At 37.5% G+C, this 21,485-nt stretch overlaps 1 protein-coding gene across 4 annotated transcripts in view; it reads left to right on the top strand.

Annotated features, from left to right (window-relative positions):
* The window catches only part of RGS7 (regulator of G protein signaling 7), a 522,282-nt gene that overhangs the window by 401,828 nt on the left and 98,969 nt on the right, over positions 1–21,485 (top strand). For 3 of the 4 annotated variants that reach the window (XM_007532564.3, XM_060192035.1, XM_060192036.1), the window contains exons 5-6: positions 16,939–17,045; positions 21,399–21,450. The exons of the other annotated variant lie outside the window; for it this stretch is intronic. In XM_007532564.3, the coding sequence (XP_007532626.1) occupies positions 16,939–17,045; positions 21,399–21,450 (159 nt within the window). The remainder of the gene's footprint in view (positions 1–16,938; positions 17,046–21,398; positions 21,451–21,485) is intronic. 4 annotated transcript variants of the gene reach the window in all.

The raw sequence follows: 21,485 nt of genomic DNA, 5'->3' as shown, positions 1-21,485 counted from the left end.
GCTGACTACCAACTCTGTTTCCAAGAGACTGGAACAGAGAAGTTCAGTGTAGGCATAGGGGACCAGACTGGATGACGAGACGTCAAGAGTTGGACAGAGTGGGCGAAGATATCCGCGTATATTGGCAGGTCCAGTCGAGCGTAGACGTGGGAAATGAACTTAGATGATGCTGCATCCCGACAAATATCTGGCGGGGCGATGTTGCTAAGAACTGGCAGCCATGGAACCGGGGTGGAACAGATGGTTCCAGAAATTATCCTCATGGAGTAATATAATTTGGAATCGACCAAGTGGACATGGGGGCTATGGAACTATACTGGGGCACAGTATTCTGCAGTGGAATAGCATAATGTCAGAGAGGATGATCGTAGTGTGGAAGCGCTAGCGCCCCATGAGGAGCTGGCCAGTCTTGCAATGATGTTATTCCTCGCGCCCACCTTTGCTGCAGTTTTTATGAGATGTTCGTGAAATGACAGAGTGCAATCGAGAGTAACGCCAAGATAGACTGGCTGGGCTTCATGCCGGATTCTTGTATCGCCAAGCTGCACATTAAGCTCACGCGAGGCCGAGGCATGGTGTAGATGGAAAACAGATGATACCGTTTTTGCAGTGCTAGGGATTAGTCACCATTTTTTTACAGTAATCAGATATCAGAGACATGTCTTCGTGAGTGATTCCTTGAGGATGTCGAACTTTGATGCCTGAGTTGCACAGCAGATGTCATCGGCGTAGATGAACTTCCTTGAAGAAGTTTCTGGAAGGTCATTGATGTAAATATTAAATAGCATAGGAGCCAGAACAGAGTCCTGGGGCAGGCCACTTGAGACAAGTCTCCATCTGCTAGACTTGTCACCCAGATGCACCTGGAATCTTCTGTTTTGGAGAAGAAACGATATAGTGTTGACCACCCATGGAGGCAGGCATCTTGAGATCTTGACTAGGAGACCACGGTGCCAGACCGTGTCATAGGCTGCTGTGAGATCAACAAAGACAGCACCCGTCTTTAAATTCTTCTGGAATCCATTTTCAGTGTAAGTTGAGAGGGCCAGGGCTTGTTCGCAGGTAGATCTTTCTGGGCGGAAACCAGCTTGGGCGGGCAGGTGATAGGAATTTCTCTGTAAGAGGAGAAATACGTGTCATTTATTTACTATTGTTTTTATTCCACCTATCTGTGGATTGGAATTTCCAAATATATCTTTGATGTTAAGATCCCACAATGTTTTCTCAGTTTTCTTTGTATCCTGATCCATTTTGATCTGATTTTGGTGCTAGATTTTAATGTTAGTTGATGATCTAGTTTTATTTTTCTACATATGACTGTCCAATTGTTCCAGTACTATTTGTTGAAGAGACCTTATTTTCCTCATTAAATAGTTTTTGCCTCTTTGTTATATGTTAAATGAATACATATGTGTTCATTTATTTATGGGCTCTTAATTCTGCTTCACTGATCCCAGCATCTATTTTTAATCCAGCACAATGCTGTTTTAATTACACTTGTTTTGCATTATAATCTGAAATTGAGGAATGTGATAGCTCCATTTTTATTCTTTTTGCTCAGGTGTGCTTTAGATATTCATGGTGTTTGGTGGTTCCAAACATTTTTTTTTTTGGACAAGTTATTCTATTTTATTGAAAAATGTCACAATTTTAGAATAAAGGTTACAAGACATTGGGGACCAGAGCACAATTTGTTAAAATAAACATTGGGGACTCACTGGAGTGAGAGCTCATGCCTAGGGAAAATTAGATAAGTTTTAATGGGGTAAGGAGGCATTTGAGTATATGAAAGGAATTGCATCTGGTGGAAAGTATAACTCTTTTATGGATATATACAATGCTAAATGAAAAATCACAGAATTATCTCGATACAGAAATAAACAATAAATGTAGTGGGAAATCAAGATTTTGCTGGTTGAATATTTTGTAACAGCTCATTTATTTATTTAAAATATTTATTTATTCCCTTTTGTTGCCCTTGTTTTTTATTGTTGCTGTAGTTATTGTTGTTGTTGTTGATGTCTTTGTTGTTGGATAGGACAGAGAGAAATGGAGAGAGGTGGGGAAGACAGGGAGGGGGAGAGAAAGAGAGACATCTGCAGACCTGCTTCACTTCTTGTAAAGTGACACTGCTGCGGGGGCGGGGTTGGAACCTGATTCCTTATTCTGGTCCTTGCACTTTGTACCACTTGTGCTTAACCCGCTGCACTACCACTGCAGGACTCCTGTAACAGCTCACTTATATAGGAAGAGCAAAAGCAGTTTTGTTAGGGCATTTGCAATATTTTTTATTAATACGTTATTATTTAATGATGTGAGTCATGGGGAAGGTTAAACATTTAAATTGATTAAATTTGGAAATAATAAACATTTATTTTCTGCTGTGGAAGCTCTTTGGGGAGGTGACCAATTAGTTTTTATTCTCTGTGCTTGAAAACAATTTCAAATTTTGTTGTTGTTGCTGAATAAAATTTACATTGATAACTGGTTTCTTCTTTTCCCACCCCATTTATCTTTCTATTAATGCCTTAGCATAGCCATTGTGTAATCTACCATTTCTAATAGAGAAGGTAATCGAGAGTTTTACATATCAACAAGTCTATTTAACCTTTTGTTACACCCACTTAAAATGGAGACACACCTTAGGTGTGCGCAGGTTTTGTTTAGACCAACTTAGTTAAAATATATTGATTGTTAACTAATTTTTACCTCAGACTTTAAATGTAAGTTAATTTTATCTTTATGAGAATTACGTTGAAAACCTTTTTCATTTAACTTTGTCTAGTAAGAATTTAGCCTTAAAGTTACTGTTTACCAAACTTTAAACAGACACATAAACATGGTCATTAATACACAAGGAGAGAAACCTTTGTTACGAAGACATGTCATTTTAAACACGAATTTAGATATGTACTGTCTTAGTTGTTGGGGGGGTCACCATCCAGAGGTGGCCTCCCACGCAGCTTCACTTCTAGGAATTGCAGGTTACGATCTCTGTACAAATCTCTGTGTACTCCAGCTTGTCTGCCTTCAGACCGGAGCTGGAGATCTCAGCCAGGGTGTCCAGTTTCAGCAGGGAGCCCAGGAGGTTCGGGATCTGTCCAGAATTCATAGCACGAGGGCGGGTGGGCCAGCCTTGTAGAAGGCGCGGGCTGACGTGCCCAGGGGTGGCGGCCATGATAGGCCACCGCGGCCCTACCCCATGGCCCTGCCATGTCTGCTGTCCTGCTCACAGTGGCCGAGCAGCGTGGAGGGAACACGCGTCCAGTGCCCTGTGCCATGCAGCGGAGAGCTGGCTCCTGTGGGCTGGCCTGTGTGTTGGCATTGGGCTCCTGCATGGTGGCATTGGGCTCCTGCATGTTGGCATCGGGCTCCTGTGTGCTGGTGTAGGCCTCCTGCGGGCTGCGGGGCTGCGGGGCTGCGGGCACGGTGTGCGGGGTTGTCTGGGCGCAGCTGGCTGGCTGGCTGCTCCACCAGGTGGAAAAGGCAGCTCCGCGCCTCGCCTCTTGCCCGCTGGCTCTTCCCGACTCTGCTGGCTGTTCTGAGTGCGCCCGAGCGAGTGGAAACCACAGAGTGGTCCAGAGATAAATGTTCCAGAAACAACAAAACAGTCTCGTGAAGAAAGGCAGAGGCCTTTGGAGATCTCTTCACAAGCAGAAGAGAAGGCCATAGTACATAGGTAGCCAAATTGTCTTCACTTATCTGAGAGATGCGCAGGTCAGGTCCATGTGGGCGCCATTTGTTGTTATAATTTGGAAGCTCCAGCTGGCCGGGCTAGCTTCATGGGTGGGTAACAGAGACAACCAGAGACATACAGCTGGGCAGGGAAGCTGTATTTCTTTATTCAGGAACAACGATTCATAAACTAACCCAAACTAATCACCAAACAGAACTCTGCTGCCTCTTTCCCCCGCAGCGGCGCCAAGAACTCTGGAACTCTGGAACTCTGGAACTCTGGAACTCTCTTGGTGTTCCTTCGGGGCAGGGACAAGCGGGCCCACGAAACTAGCAGGACTGAACCAATTTTCTTGGCAGGGGAGAGCTAGAACAACCCAATGTAAAGCATACAACAGCCTGCAGTTAATGGGGAGAAGTATTGGGGTTTCTGTGGGCCTGAGAGTCAAAAAGGAAAGAACTAACTGAGTTTCCCCCCTTTTGCTCACCTCAGTTGAGAGAGACTCACCAAGAGGGTATCTTCTCAGACCTCCATCCAAGGATGGGGGTAGTTCTCCCTAAGCTCTATCAGGCTTACACATAGTCCCAAAAAGGACCCATCTTCCTCAGGCATAGCATAGAGGATGTTGTCCAGCCCTCTTTCGGAGGATGGAACATTCTCTATCATTGTTGAGCCAAGTTGAGGGCAAGGCCCTATGGGGGCCACAAAGGGATTTATTATGTTGTTCCTGCTAGAAATGATCGGTAACAAGTGTCATTCTTAAAGTATGCCAGTCTCTTGCCCTTATTCAACTTTTGCAATCCTTGCTTTGATGATGTTAGCTTTGGAGTGAGTGAGAGAATTGTTAATAGGAAGTAGCTGAGGAGGTCTAAATAGACACTATTTTATTATGAACTTTATACTGACTCACTGCAGACTATTGTGTACTTTTGCTTTCAGGTAGATTTTTGCCCTAATTTATGGATACATGTGAACATATGCTCTATCTTACGGGACCTGGTCTATATTTAGGTTTTGTGATTTTGTTAGGAAGTGAACCTCCTGGAATGGAATTAGAGAATCCTATGAAAGGAAAAGTCTCACCCAAGTAATGAGGCTATAGGGTTGACATTCCATGCCTGACATCTTTGGACACAGTCTGAAGTGAATCATGCTCAGGTGGTACTCCTTGCATTGATTAGGTTGGGATTGGCACATGCAATATCATTTGGTATGAATTGAGAGAAGCATGCAGGAAAGTAATGCCCACCCTAGAGGCTCCAGAACTGGGGGATATATAGGCTCTAAAGAGGAAGCAGTAGGTTCCTGCTGTCTTAGGCTTTAAGAAGACAATAGATAGTTATTGCTATAATCACTTTAGAATAAGTGCTATATTGCTATAATCATTTTAGAATAAGTTTCTGAGCTGGTATTTTCCATCTTTTCCCCCTTTATCATTAGACTGGGATTGTGGGCATGGTGAGAAAATAACACTGGTAAAGTTCACATTTTGGTCTGTTTATTGTTTATCTTAGTCTGCCTTTGCTATAATATCATGTAAATGTAGTCATTCAATGTATAATCTTACTTAGACTGAATTATTTTAGTTACTAATATACCTTCAGGAAAGCACTTTTATCCATCTTGATTTTCCCTGTAATATGACCCTATTTTCATGCTGTACTTTTAAGAAAAACATTATTATTAATGATAGCATGAAATTAAAATTGGATTTATGCTTTACCCTATCACATGTGAAGTATATACATAATTTGATTCTTTTGGGACAAGTGAAGGTTATGTATTCTCCCTTATTTGTTTTTATTGAATAATCTGTATATATCAAATTTTGAGATGTTATATTTATTTTTACCAGAGCACTACTCAGCTCTGGATTATGGTAGTACTGGAAAATGAACCTAGAATTTTGAAGCCTCAGGCATGAAAGTGCTTTTTTTAACCTTTATTGTATCTCCCCAACCCCTATCAAAATAAGACTGTAAATATACTTCCTATTCTTTGTAACAACTAAATATTACTTAATTTATTTCGTTAATTTTTTTTCCTTCACTGGTCAGTTGACACCTATCTTCCTTTGTTATAATCCTATCACTGAGGGAGTTTATGTTAATTTTTTTTAATTTTACTGGTTTTTACATTTTGTTTTCTTTTTTAAATTTCTTTATTGGGGGATTAATTCAAAGGTAAATACAATAGTTTCTACGTGCATAACATTTCTCAGTTTTCCACATAAAAACACAACTCCAACTAGGTCCTCTGTCATCCTTTTTGGACCTGTACTCTCCCTCCCACTGACCTCAGAGTTGTTTACTTTGGTGCAATACACAAACTCCACTTCAGGTTCTACTTGTGTTTTCTCTTCTAATCTTGTTTTTCAACTTCTGCCTGAGAGTGAGAACATTCCATTTTCACCCTCTGTTTCTGAATTATTTCACTTAATATGATTTCTTCAAGCTCCATGCAAGATGGGCTGAAAATGGTGAAATCACCATTTTTAATAGCTGAGGAGTATTCCATTGTGTATATATACCTCCCTGCCACTTCTTTCTCCCCTCACTCTCTCTGAATATCTTAAGCTTGCTGTCTGCCCCCTCTGCTTCCAGTTGTGTTTTGTAAGTGAATGATTTGAGTGACCAAATTTTTTTGTATGACCCATTTTGCTCATAGTACTCTGAAACTTAATTGACTTTATATAAAAATGCTGGGCACAGACATGATTTCTAGAGACATCCAGAAACAGTCCAAAATTTGATTTTTTCCTCTTTTGATTTTTTTTTTGTCTTGGTATAAAAATGAAACGTTTAGTCTTAAACTGTGTGAGTAAAGATGGTTCAACTAAGACAGTACAGATCTAAATTTGTGTTTGAAATGATATATCTTTGTAACAAAAGTTTTTCTCCTCCTGTGTGTTATAGACTACATGTTTATGTGTGTGTTTCAAGTTTGGTAAACATTAACTTAACTGTTAAAAGTGTAACTTTGAAGCTACATTCTTACCACGCAGATTTAATGAAGGAGTTTTCAACTCGATTCTTATAAAGGTAAAATTAATTTGCTAAAGTAACTGAGTATTTAAAGTAAAAGTCTAAATATTCAACGTGACAATTCATCATCTCCAAAATTAAAATACAAATTCTCTATACAGGACATTTTTGGAGGGCCCCCCAAAGTGCCCTGTTATCTAATCTTGTGGAAGTTAATCCACAACAAATCTGGCATCAATATGACATTGTAAATGTTCAAAAAAAAACAAACATTTTGTCACTAACATGTGTTAACTCTCTAACTAATCTGAGTTTGTTTAAAGTCTAAGGTAAAAATTAGTGAAAAATCAATATATTTTAACTAAATCTGGTCTGAAGGTCCTGCACACACCTAGGGTGTGTCTTCATCTTAAATGGGTGTAACAAAAGGTAGAAAAGACGCTATCGATATTTAAAGCTCTCATATACCTTCTCAGTTAAAGAGGTAGAACTAGCCTGGGTGAGTGATAGATCACACAATGGTTATGCTAATGATTCTCATAACTGAGCATCTAATAATGGTTCTTCTGTTTACCTTTCCACATTTTATTGAGCTTAAACTGCTTAAACAACCTTAAAATCATAGTAGAAAGAACTTTCAAGATTATAAAGGTACTTAAACCAATTATAATCATCGAGTTATCAATTATAGTAAACTAATTTGTTACAAGTTTTTGTTCTTCACAAGTAAGTGATTACAACTATGTCAAGCCATCACATGAAAAAGCATCTGCTCATACGGAATCCCCAGAAATCCATTTGGACCCCTGTCCTTTGACATCCCCCACAATTACAGCCACCACCCCTAAAACCAATGATGTGACCTGACATGATCTAAAGAACCTGGTTCTCAGACTTTAAGGACAGAACTTTCTTACTGCCTTGCTGTCTGTCCTTGCTTCTGCTTCACCTGTCACCTTTTGGCAGTTTCAGCTCACTTTCTGCAGAGAAGCAAAGTTCCAATGGCTGACTTTCCCCATCGAGATAGACGGGCAGCATTTCATCCCCTGGCATTTCTTCCCCTGGTCATCGGCATTGGACTGACACTTCTATTGAACTTACTGGTACACCTCTTAGACAATTTATACAACTTTACAGCAGCTTCCCTTTACACTGCTGGGTTGCTCAAAGACTGACACACAGAAGTCCATGGACTTTGCAGCCAACTGTCTTGGGACTATCAGTGCCAAATAGCCCCTTCTTGCATGGCAGGCCATGCCCCCCATGTGTAAGCCCTGCCCCCAGAGATAGGAAACACCCTTTGAGGCAAGAAACAACCCCAAAGGCAGGAAATTCCCTTTGAGGCAAGAAAGGCCCCTTTTCACCCACCAGGCCTCCCCGTGACATCACACTGGCTCTTGCTGTACTCCTACTTGTCCCTCCATGACTTATTCCAGTTCTTTTTAAAAAATGCCTGCATGATATCATTTAGGTTTCTGCCCAACAGGTTTCTTTTCACCCCTACACTGCTATTCCCCTGACAGAAATGGAGTCTTTTACAGATCTTGACCCATTTATATATGGCCATTTAGAAAGAGGGAGATGTCGGGTAATTGTGAGGATGTGGTTGAACTTGGCAGGGCTTGAACCTGAGAGGTGCATACAATCCTGTTAGTCTCTCTACTGAGAGGTTGAGCAAGGAGGGACAGTAGAAACCCCAAAGTTGTGCCTCCTCTTATCAGACTCCCTGCCTCACAAAGCGCCCCGCATTCCTGATATTATGGCCATTAGATAAAAAGAAAGGGGGAGATTCTGGGCATTATGCCAGCCTCCCTGCTCCATCACTGATACTTTCGTCTATTTACATAATCATTGTTTTGCCTGAGATCCGTCCTGCCTGAAGGGTATTGGTTAATCCCACTAGTTAGAACCTTCGAAACAGCTGCTATGGAATCTTTCTACCTTTGTGCTTTTCTTCTTCATCCCTTCTCCTAGCCATTTCCTTTTCCCACTTGCCACTTCTGGTTAAAGATATATATATAGGTGTTGTATCTGATGAATAAAGGCATTGCATTGTGTTCCCGCTCCGCCACGAGTTCCTGGTCTCTCTCCTGCGTCGCTGAGTAAGCAGCAGCCCAGGTTGGCTCTGGTCAAATTCTCTCCAACCCATGCCTGGGAAGAAACAGCCGCAATGCTAGCCCAGCAGTTAAGTGTTAGTTTAATTCCACTGTGCTCTGAGAAGAAGATTGGGATTATTTCAATGCTTTTGAATTTGCTGATGCTGTCTTTGTGGCCTAACTAGCAGGATACAGTAGTCTTGGTTGAAAGGCTTTCTCATTGAGCACTCAATAGATATCTTGTCATTCTCTTCTGGCCTGTAGTGTTTGTGTGGTGAAGTCTGCTGCTAATCTTATGGGTTTTCCTCTGTAGGTGATTCTTTGTTTTTCTCTTGCAGCCTTCAGGATTCTTTCTTTATCCTTAGTTCTTTCCATTCTAAATATTATGTGTCTTGGTGTCTTCAAGTCTGGGTTAATTCTGTTTGGGACCCTCTGAGCTTCCTGAAACTTTATGTCTTTTTTGTTTTCTAGACTAGAGAAGTTATAATTTAATACATTTTTGAGACATCTTAATTATTTTTTAGTTGTCTCTTTCATACCCAATCTTGCTAAATCTGTCTTCAGCCTCATTTATTCTATTCTCTCTCTCCTTTACTGTTTTCTGTACTGAGTACTTTTCAAAATACTGGTCACTCTTGCCTGGATTTATTTATGTCTAAGTAAGGTACTTACAGAGTTCACAGTTGTAGAATTTAACAGTTGTTTCAATATTATTTTAATCCTTGAGTTGAAATACAAAGGCTGTTTAAAGCCTCTTGTGTTTTTTTTCTTCCCTGTAGGCTATGGGAGCCTGAGGGCTTTTAAATTACAAGTAGGCTTCTTAACTTAATCACTCACTCCTGACCAAGAGATAAATCAGGGTGGGGGAGAAATAGCACAGTGGTTATGCAAAGAGACTCTCAGGCCCCAAGAATCAAAAATTCCTGGCTCAATTCAGCTTCTTTGCCAAGCCAGGCAGTGCTGCTGGGCCCTTTCAGTTTCTAAACAAGTCCCCTTTATAGTCTGTAGGATCTGAGGCAATTATTCACCATGTTCTCATTACGAGAACAACATGGAAAGGCTCCCACTATACAGCCCCACTGTTAGGCCACTGAGGTGTAGCTCTTCTCCTGAGTTTCCTGGTCAGTTCTCTGTCCCCAGATGTCAGCACAGCCCCCCCTCCCCCCCCTGCTGTTCCAGCCTCTGAGGGATAGTAGCAATGGAGACTCACAGTTGCATTTGGTGAGTCTTAGGGGAGTCCTTTCCTCCATTCAGCAGTCTTTTTGTGTTAAAACAGACTGGAGTTGGTGCCTCAACTGGTAAACTGCTGGACTGTTACCAGCCACTCATTCTATCCTTAGGTTCCTCCCTGTCCACTAACCACATGTGTTTGCACTCACTGGTGGTTTGGTGGGTTCCTGACATTGTTCTAGTCCTGCCTTGTTGTGGTCCCAGGTGGCCTCCTTTGGTATTCCTAGTTGACCTGGGAGAGAGGAGAGGAGAGAAACACAACTGCTGCTGCTCCATAGCCCTGACTCTGGAAATCTTTTCAATTTTGTTTTCTTTTTAACCCTTCCTTATTTTCTTAGTCCTAGATTCATCTTAGGTTTCCCTTAGAAAAATTAGATCCTTTTGTCAGAGGATAATATTTGAAATAATAATTTGGGTATTCCTAATGGCTAGAAAAAACTGGGTATAAATGTTTCCTTGAAGTCTCTCACCTTGCAGAATAAAAAATATATATATATTTATATATATATATAAATATATATAAAATATATATGCATATATATATATATATGCATGTGAACCCATGTATATATACATAAGCATACCTATTTATATTCATGTAAAAGGGTAAATATTTATGTCTCCAACTCAAATTTATTACCATGACTTTTCTTTTTGCTAGCCTCACATTTTGTATGTCTCCAATGCATTTCAATTCTACCAATTCCTTTGATGCCTCAATTCCTTACATCTTATATTGAATTTAATATATTCTGCAATTTACTTTTTAAGCTATAGCTAGTTCTCTGTGGGAGTTTTACAAGTAATTATCATTTATCTACCATTACAATGTCTCAGAAATAGCTTCATCATTACTAGAATCTCTTTCTGACTCACCTATTCAACTTTCCCCTTCCCAATATATTTTTTTCTAATTTTTAATTAGTGTTTTAATAGTGGTTTACAAGATTACAAGAAAATACAGGGTAAACTTGGACAAGGAGTGGTCTGTTGCAGCAAATTTAAGTAGCAGTGAGGAGAAGGTAATGGGAATTCAGTGCAGGATAGTAAAGGTCATTGGTTGGTGGTGGGAGTAGTATTCAGACAATTATCACAGGGAGATATGAAATTGCACATATGTGACAACTATCTTCTAAATCATTATTTACTGAATAGAATGGTTTGAAAAATTAAAAAAGCAGAGACACTTGTAAGGCAATCAGTTTTCCCTGTATTTCCCATAAGCTACCATATATATATAGACAGAGAGAGTGAGATATACCACAGCACCAAAGCTTTCTTCAGTGTAGTGGAGGCCAAGCTCAAGATTGAACCTGGATTATGTATATGACAAAGCCCAACACTATATAAATGAGTTACTTCAGTCTGTGACCATACCACCATGAATGTGCCCTGCCTCATCTGGTTTGGGGAGCTCAGCATTGTCAGTCCTGGTTAGTACTTGGATGAGAGACCATGTGACCTATTTTGCCAGCTGGTATTTAAAGTTTATAATGAAAAAGGTATTCACTCAATAACACTCTACCTAGCTGGTTTATCAACCAGGATTAAAGGAATGATGAACTTTTCAGATAAACAGCACTTAAAATAGTGGACTGTCACTAAACCAGTTCTCCAAGGACTACTAAATGGTTTTATATGAAAGGAAAATACTTAATGTTCTCTTTCATATGAAAGAACGAAAAGTGTGGCTGGGTGGTAGCGCAACGGGTTAAGTGTAGATGGTGCAATGCACAAGGACCAGCGCAAGGATCTTTGTAAGGATTGGAGTTTGAGCCCCCCTCCCCACCTGTAGGGTGGGGTCAGTCGCCTCAACAGGCGGTGAAGCAGGTCTGCACATGTCTGTCTTTCTCTCCTCCTCTCTGTCTTCCCCTCCTCTTTCCATTTTTCTCTGTTCTATCCAACAACAGCAATAACATCAACAATAATAACAACAATAAACAGCAAGAGCAACAAAACGGAAAAAATAGCCTCTAGGAAATGTGGGTTTGTAGTTCAGGCAAAAATAAATAAATAAAAGAAAAAATGAAAGAAGGAAAAGTAAATTAAGAAAGAAAGAGGACGAGAGAGAGGAGTAACAAAGTCCAATGAACAAAAAGCCTTTCATCTTGATAACTGATGTTATCAAGAGAGACTGGAGATGAGTGTGTTGCTAGGATAGAAAGGGTTTGGATACCAAATTCTGGTGGTAGGAATGGTGTGGAGTTGTACACCCTCTTATCCTATGGTTTTTGTCAGTGTTTCCTTTTTATAAATAAAAATTAAAAAAAAGAAAGGGTCCAATAACTTTGGTAAACAGAGATTGATGCTTCCATGTTGGTGGGGGTAGGATTGGGGAGGCGAGGTGTGGAGTGAGTAAGATGTGGTAGCATTTATTTTATTATATTTATTTTACCAGCGCACTGTTCAGCTCTGGCTCATAGTGGTATGAAGGACTGAACCTGAGATCTGAAATCCTCAGGCATGAGAGCCTGTTTGCATAACCACTATGCTATCTCCCCTGCCAAGTAACATATTTTAAGGTGGTGACAAAAGCACTTCTAAAATTACTATAGTTCTGTAACTGACAATACTTCAAAACCAAACTGAACTATTATAAAAGTCTTTAAAAGGGAGGCAGAGATATATCAAAGCAGTTTATACAATAAACTTTCATGCCTAAAGTCTGAAGTTCTCATTTCCAATCCCTAGTGCCACAGATGCCACAATTACGTGGTAATTAAATAAAACAAAGATCTAAAAAAGAAGATGAAAGTTTGAATACTTAGTTTTCTCATTAACTCTTAGTATGGAGAAAATAGACAAATTTGAATTCCTTTTTCTTTGAAATATTTATTTATTTATTTATTCCCTTTTATTACTGTTGTATTGTTATAGTTATTATTGTTGTTGTTATTGATATCACTGTTATTGGATAGGACAGAGAGAAATGGAGAGAGGAGGGGAAGACAGAGATGAGGAGAGAAAGAGAGACACCTGCAGACCTGCTTTGCCACCTATAAATCGACTCCCTGCAGGTGGGGAGCTGTGGACTTGAACCTGGATCCTTACGGGCTTAAACCTGGATTTAGTATTTATCATTCCTTGATACCGTATTATCATCTGCATTATTTTGAGTGCATTTCTTTCTAAACTAATTTTTGTTTGTTTGTTATTGTTGTTTTTCCTCCAGAATTATCAATGGGGCTCTGTTCTAGGACTAAGAATCCACTGCTTTGGGAGGCCATTTTTTCTTTCTATTTAAAAAAAAATTTTTTTATTTATTCACTTTTGTTGCCCTTGTTGTTTTATTGTAGTTATTATTAATGTTGTTGTTGTTGTTGTTGGATAAGACAGAGAGAAATGGAGAGAGGAGAGGAGGACAGAGGGGGAAGAGAAAAATAGACACCTGCAGACCTGTTTCACCACCTGTGAAGCGACTCCCCTGCAGGTGGGGAGCCGGGGACTTGTTTCTTTCTATTTTATTAGATAGGATAGAGAGAGACATTGAAAGGGGAGAGGAAAATAAAAAGGAAGAGAAACAAACTCTTGTGACCTGCTTTACCACTCACAAAACTTCCCCTGTACAGGTGGGGAGCAGAGTTGCAAACCCTGGGCCCTTGCTCATCATGGTAATGAATACACTCAACCAGGTGCACCACCACCAAGCTTCTATATGCATATTTTCTGTAACAAGTATGGTGATATGAAGCAATTGCTTTGGTAATACAAATAAGAAGAAATAATCCATGAAGAGAATAAAGGAATAATTTAATATGATTCTTAAAATTTCTTTCTTGACTCAGATATACTGTTTCATCATATCAGAAATTTTGGATGAATTTGAGTGTTGCTAAATTTGTTATGAGGAAATATCATGGTTTTGAAAATATGCTATAAAAATGGAACTAGATGTAGAAATGTGTATTTTCACATTTAGATATATTATGTACAAGCCTCGGCTATATTTTCTCCTATTTTCTAATGTAGCTGTGACTCAAATGCAAACTATACTCTCTAGAATTTCCACTTAAAGGCTTTTTATATTTTCTCTTCATATTATGGAGTGAAGTGATAGAGAGTGGATGTATCGGGCTTAAGAGAGCTACATATACCAAACAGGCTGTTTACATCATAGTTGTTTGCATTAGGATTTTTATTTCTCACTTTGTTCAGGGCTTTCTTCAATATCCCAGTGAAAAATAAAGTAAGATTTTATGGTAGATTTGTTACTGAACTTTATTTAGCTGTATGGGTGACATGAGTAACACATGCACAAGAAGATTAATTAGTGAGTATTTTGCCAAGAAGCATAAAGTAGCAAAGCCATCTGGTGTGCCATTATTGAGAGGGTGATCTTGATAGATTACTCATTAGTTTCTTTCAACACTTTGCTCCAACACTGTGAGTGGTCCTCCACATTCTTATTAGATTAAGGTTGTGCTGAGATACAGAAACAGTGGGAGAACAAGAAAGTGTGGATTCATGTTTATCTCTAACAACAAATACCTGAAAAAATCTTGGGAACATCACAAACTGTGTAGTTTTCCATTGTGTAAAAAGGCTAACAACCAAAATATATAAAGAACTCACCAAACTCAGAGAAAAAAAAAAGATACTATCTAAACATGGGGAGAAGATATGAACACAACACTCACCATTGAAAAGATCTAAAAGACCAAGTGACATATGAAAAAATGTTCCAAGTCATTGATATTAGAGAAATGCAAATAAAACAATGAGATACTACTTCATTTCTGTGAAAATATCAGACATCAGAAAGGATAGTAACAAGCGCTGGAGAGGTTGTGGGGTTAAGATTGTGGGAATAAATTGGGCCAATCCTGTGGAGAGCTATCTGGAGAACCTGTGTATTTCTTACTTGTTTTATTTTAGTTAAAACACTTCCTGTCACAAAGTACAAAGACAGGTGTAAGGATCCCAGTTCGAGCCCCCAGCTCCCCACCTGCGGGGGGGGGGGGCGCTTCACAGGTGGTGAAGCAGGTCTGCAGGTGTCTTTCTCTCCTCCTCTCTGTCTTCCCCTCCTCTCTCCATTTCTCTCTGTCCTATCCAACAATGACAACAACAATAATAACTACAACAATAAAAAAAAACGAGCAACAAAAGAGAATAAATAAATAAATATTTTTTAAAAACACTTCCTGTGCCTAGAGTTCAGTGGTGCTTTACTATTTATTTTTCTTGGCATCTAAATTTGCTGCAAAGTTTTTCATGTGTCATAGCTCAGTTACCCTTTTTGGAAAGCAGTTTTCCTAGTCCACAGGCTGCTGAGAAAAAAACAAAAATAGTACAAGTTACTGGGCCACATGGTATTGCAGTGCTAATCTGCTGTAATATGCTACTCTGCCCAGTGCTACCTAATGGGTGCATTAAAAGACTCAAACCCAGACAAGATGGTGGCAGTGGCTCACCTGGTAAAGCACACACATTACCAAGAATGAGAAAAGGGTCCCTTTTCCCTTCTGCTGGGGAGGAAGCTTCACTAGTAGTGGAGCAGCACTGGAGGTTTTCCACTTTTCTTTCGCTTCTCCTATTCTCTCTCCATTTATATATATGTATATATTACCTTTTCTTGCCCTTGTTTTTTTTTTGCCTCCAGGGTTATTTCTGGGACTTAGTGCCTGCACCATGAATCCACTGCTCCTGGAGGCCATTTTTCCCCCTTTTGTTGCCCTTGTTGTGGTTATTATTGTTGTGATTGATGTCATTCATTGTTGCATAGGACAGAGAGAAATGGAGAGAGGAGGGGAAGATGGGGGGAGGGAGGGGAGAGAAAGACAACTGCAGACCTGCTTCACCGCTTGTGAAGAGACTGGTGCAGGTGGGGAGCCAGGGGCTTGAACCAGGATCCTTATGCTGGTCCTTGCACTTTGCCATGTATGCGTAACTCGTGGCGCTACCACCCATCTCCCTCTTTATCTGTCTTGGTCATAAAAGAAAAAAAAAAAGGCTTTAAAAATGAACCAACAGAAGCGGTGGAGTTGGCATGCAGCACTGAGACAACGCTGATGATGAAACGATTCAGAACCTGACTAAAGCTGCTAGCTGCTTTACTAATAGAAGAGAACTAGCAGTTTTCATTAACCATTGTATATTAATATGTGAATTTCTGTATGGGTATATTAATGAAAAATAATTACAAAAATAATATTCTGAGTAGGATACAACTTGAAAGAGAATGGTAAGAGAACTGAATTGTTAATAAGGTCTTTCAAGAGTACAACCAAAAGGATTATCAGCTTTTGTTATTTATAATTGACAAGAACAATGCATTAAGAAACCAGATGTAGAAGTTACCAGTTAAAATGTTACCAAGATGATAAAGAGGACTCTATGACACAAGCATAATTACTTACTTTCCCATTATATGTGCTTATATTGTACTGAAACTATTTTAATTTTATACTTTCTGTTCTTGCTATACTTTAAGTTAGTAAGCTTGTTTGTTACTATACAGACGCAATAATAATTATATCCCCAGCAGGGGAACAATTATATTATTATATAGATATGCAGGCAAAAAGAAACATAACTGATTTTAGGTATCTAAAATCCATGCCATTAAAAAATGCAGATGATATTTGTTACCTATGATACAAGTTTAAATTGCTTTACAAATGTAGTTTTCCTTCAGAACATTGAAGTATGTCTTATATGTAAAATAGAGACAGATTCTGTGATGTCAGAGTAACTTTCCATTGTCCATTTCATAAGTTTGTGTTATTGTCAGGTGGCCATCTTGGAACAATGGTCAAAGCAGCTGTTACCAGGAATCAGAGTGATCTTAATATGTAAATATACAGAAAAAATAAGCATGAGGCCAATCTTTAACAATATCAAGAATTTTGATGTAAGACTGTACTCAAAAGGAAACAAGACAAAATTCTTCATTTCCATAAATCAACATTTTAAAAAGCATGTATGTGCATTTTTGTCTATTTTTATGAAACAGTGGAAGCACTCCATTTGGGAACATTAATGGCTGCCCATGGCTACTTCTTTCCAATCTCAGATCATGTCCTCACACTCAAGGATGATGGCACCTTCTACAGGTTTCAAGTAAGTTTAATCAAACATTCCTTAATAAAAAATAGTGATTGATCTTCATTATATTAATATGTTTTTGAAATTTTTTAAGTTCTTATTTTATCTTGGAGGACTTGCTAGAAACTAATTGATACTCACCATAAGAAATAGAAAAGCAATTTACAGAGGATCTGCCTAGTTAAGGTAGTATGTCAAAGCTGACTAATGTGAAAATGTGAAGTTACTTTAAATTCATTAAGTGACTCATTAGAATTTGGACAGATAAGAGAATTTTTCATCTCTAAGTAACTATTAGCTACCCAAAAGAAAATTGTGAGACAACTAAAATGTAGTATACTCTATGCCATGCCAGGGATCCACAATCATTTTCAACCAAAGAAAATTACCATGAAAATACTTAAGCCTCCAGGATAAAAATTAATTAGCTATACATCCTACTTCCTGTTGTTATCTGAGGTTCTTCCACGAGTCTGTGAAGACATACATACATAATGCTTTGTATGTGGATACTTATTTGAAAGAAGAAAACACAATAAATTGCAAATAGACAAGGGTTATTTCCAAATCACACAGATGTTATTATGTATACTCTAACTTCAGTCACTGAGCTCAAATTGATACTTGTTTCGATGATTTTCCCTGTGTATTTTACACTTCATTGACATAAAATTTTTTTATTAATAACTAGCTAGTAAATTCTACCCTATAAAGTCGAGACACATATAGAGTCAGAGTTCAAACTTTACCTTAATTCCTATAGGTATTTTTGGAGAATTCTGTCTGTTGTCTAACTTTCAGACACTGGATCATATTTCTCACTCACTATTAACATTATGAGATGAAAACATTTAAATAAATGATTGAATAATAATTCAGATTCCAGGTAACTTCCTTGGAAAACTGAGAACAAAAAGGGAATGTGTTATTAAAATCACCCTTGAGTTCAGGGAGGTGACTCAGAAGTTAAAGCACACATATAAATCCCTAGATTTTTATCCCCAGTTCTAAGTAAGATCACAAAGGATAAAAACAAGTGTAACTCTGTGGTTGGGAGAACTCTCTCTGAGGCAGAAGGCAAGCACAAGGCCCTGGGTTTGATCCCTGATACCACATAAGAAAATGAATAAGTAAACTAGAATAGGAGAAATTGTTCACATGTACTCCTAGAACATTCTCACTACCATTTCCACTTATTCAAGACAAATAATCAAAGAACTTTATTCACTGAATAGCTAGGCGATACAATAACCTGAGTGATACTTAAATTGAAGCTACTTGTTTAGATAAATTGTTTCTTAAAAGGAGTTAAAACAAATAGTTTCTTAAAAGTTTCTTATAATGGAGCTTTATCCTTTATTCATTTAAAGAAAATAATGTTAGCTTAAAGAAAAAAGAATAAACTGAGAGTAACTTTTGTTAATAAGGTTAATATTTTAACAAACTGAAGCTGCTGGTTATTAGGAAAAAAAGTGTTTATTTGTTACTACACTTTTGATTTTCAGAAAAGTTACTTTCCAAAGTGCAAGAAGATAGAGCAATGGTAGCACTCTTACATTTTTATTCCTGAGACTCCAGAAGTCCCAAATTTAATTTCTCACTTCACAATTTGTCAGAACTCAGCAGAACTCTGGTCTCTGTTTCTGTTTCATGAAAATAAATGAATAAATATTTTTAAAATAAATAAATTTTCTGTTATAGGATTGCATTTTTATATACTTGGCATTTCATATAATATTTCATATAGAAATGTCATATTTAGACAATAAATTTTTCAGAAATTCTTGAATGAGTTTTCATCTAGCTTTCCTTTCAAAAATAAAAAATTTCATATTTACTGACACTATCATAAACAAAACCTTACGTGCATAAAATCAGATCAATGTGGTAAACAATTTTTTTTAAATTTCCACCAGGCTTATTACTGTGATTCAGTGCCTGCAAAACAAATCCACCTCTCTCAGTGGTGACTTTTTTTCTTTTTAAATTTTTAAATTTTATTAACAAGACAGAGAGAAATTGAAAGGGGAAGGAGAGAGAGGTAGAGAGGGAGAGAGAGGTAGAGAGGGAGAGAGACACCTGTAGCATTGCTTCACCAATAGTGAAACCCCCTTTCAAGTAAGGACAAGGGGTTTGAATCCATTAATGCATGTGTTCAACCAAATGAGCTATCACCCTACACTGTATATATTTTATCTAATTCACTTTTTTTTCCTAAACAAGCTAGATCAGAAGTGGCCCGAAGTTAGCAATGTCTTGAGTCAATATAATTTTCAACCTTTAATTCCACTTTTGTCATTCTCAGGAAAGTCTTAATGTTTTAGTTATGTTCATGGTAAAAAATGAGCAGATCTTGAAATAGTTCAGAATACTCTCTAGAGAAAAAAAGAGAGACTTCTAAATAACTCTAGAATAAAATAAGGAAATAGCTATGGATAACAAAACAAATAACATAATACTAGATCCTGTTCAAATTTATGTAGAGATATTATAATTTTTCAATTACATTAGTTAATATTACATATTAATCACCAATTATTTAATAGTCAATTCATTTTTAAAATAGTATCTATGTCATGTTTGGAAATCAAATAATTAGACTTTTAAAAGCAATATGCAAAAAACTTCCAGAAAAAAAATGACAGGTAAATTTCTGCTATTCTATCTATCAAGACATTAAAGTCTATACCTGATAGTTATAATAATGAAGACACATTATTATTCAAGTTGTTCACCCCCAGTTTTGTATTTGTCCCAAACAAAAGTTATTTTTCATACTGATCTTCAACTTTGTAGAAAGATTTTTAAAATCATGGATCAAAATAGAAAACTTATAATATTATTTAATTCCTCCAATGAGTGAAAGAAAGTCTAACCATCATTAGGAATCTGAAGAACCTTCAAGACGTGTTTGAGATGAAAAAAATATTGACTTATTTACACACAAAAGTATGTAAATTCATCTCAATTTTAGTACATTTTTATATAAATTTTATATCCACATTAGTCTGATTTTCCTAAAGATTCAGTCATTTGTCCTTAACTATGTTTTTCCAACTTAAGAATCTTCTTCTACCAAATACTTATCAAACAGGTAATCAGAAACTACCCAGTTAGAATCTCACTTTACATCGGAATTTATTATTCTCAATGCATAATGCATTTGACTAAATAATACAATTAAACCCATATGTGTGCTGTTTTTATTCACTGTTTCACTGAATCCTAAAGTCATCAGAAGCAACAGTTTCATAGCCTAGTACTTAGCTGCCAGCTTTCATGGAGGTCAGAATCCAAACCTGTCAAATAATAGGGATACCAAAGTTCTTTCGGACAATAAAAAATTCTGTGATAATAATACTCTTTTCCTGATTGAACTTTTGCTTTGTAGTCTTGTTGCTTTCACAGAATATGTGAGTCAATTGCTGATTCATATCAAATTTGTTGAGTCACATCAAAATATGATCTTTAATTGTGCATTAAAATTTTAGAACCTTTTGTCTTTGTGAAGAAATATTATTAAAATGAGATGATAATTTTTATCTAATTTAATAATGTTGAGAGATTGTTGGTCATCATTTCTCCAGAGAGCACATGCCCGGGAAGAAACACCCTTAGGCTAGCCCAGCAAGAGATGCACTATGTAGTTAATAAAGCCAGAAAAAGTATTACTTGAATCTAAGGAAAGATGTTTTTATCTACTGATTTCAATGTTGAGATTTGTTATACATAATATATTTCATCCTGAATCACATTGAATATAATTATCTGATTTCAGTTTTGTGAATTCATATTTTTTGAATAGTGAATTTAAACCTTTTTATCTTAGGTGGGACTATAGAAAAAATGGGTATAGATGGATAGATGATAGACAGGCAGATAGTTAATAGTCAAAACATATTTCTGATTTTGTTATTAGAATTCACAGTTTCCAATACAGAGGAGGGGAACACATAACTCTGGTGGTAGGAACAATGTGGCAATGTACCCCTGTTATTTTGTAATTCTGTAAAACACTAATAAAAAATAAAAATATAGAAAAACAAAAACAAACAAAAATCTTTTTATCTCTATGTCAGTTGACAAAAAATTTCAGCAAATATATGGCATTTTAGATGCCTGCTGAAACTACATGTAGTTAATGTGGAACAATTATTCAAAAAGTAAATATAGGAGAAAATACATTAAGGAAATGTAGAATAAAAAACTTACAGTACCTCTCAGAATGTTTTTCGATTGCAAAACACACATCAGTGGCGAACTATTCTAGATAACTACTAAAGATATACACAGTAACTCCAGTAATTCTCTGTGTCTAATTATTAGTTCAAGTTTTGTTTTTTGTTTTTGTTTTTTTTCATTCTACAGACACCCTATTTTTGGCCATCAAATTGTTGGGAGCCGGAAAACACAGACTATGGTCAGTGTAATATCTCCTCATTTTATTCTTAATAG

Source organism: Erinaceus europaeus, chromosome 6 (assembly GCF_950295315.1).
Source record: "Erinaceus europaeus chromosome 6, mEriEur2.1, whole genome shotgun sequence".
In the NCBI taxonomy this organism is placed as follows: Eukaryota; Metazoa; Chordata; class Mammalia; order Eulipotyphla; family Erinaceidae; genus Erinaceus; species Erinaceus europaeus.
Note: the sequence above shows the minus strand (reverse complement) of the source record. Positions and strands in the feature narration are given on the sequence as shown.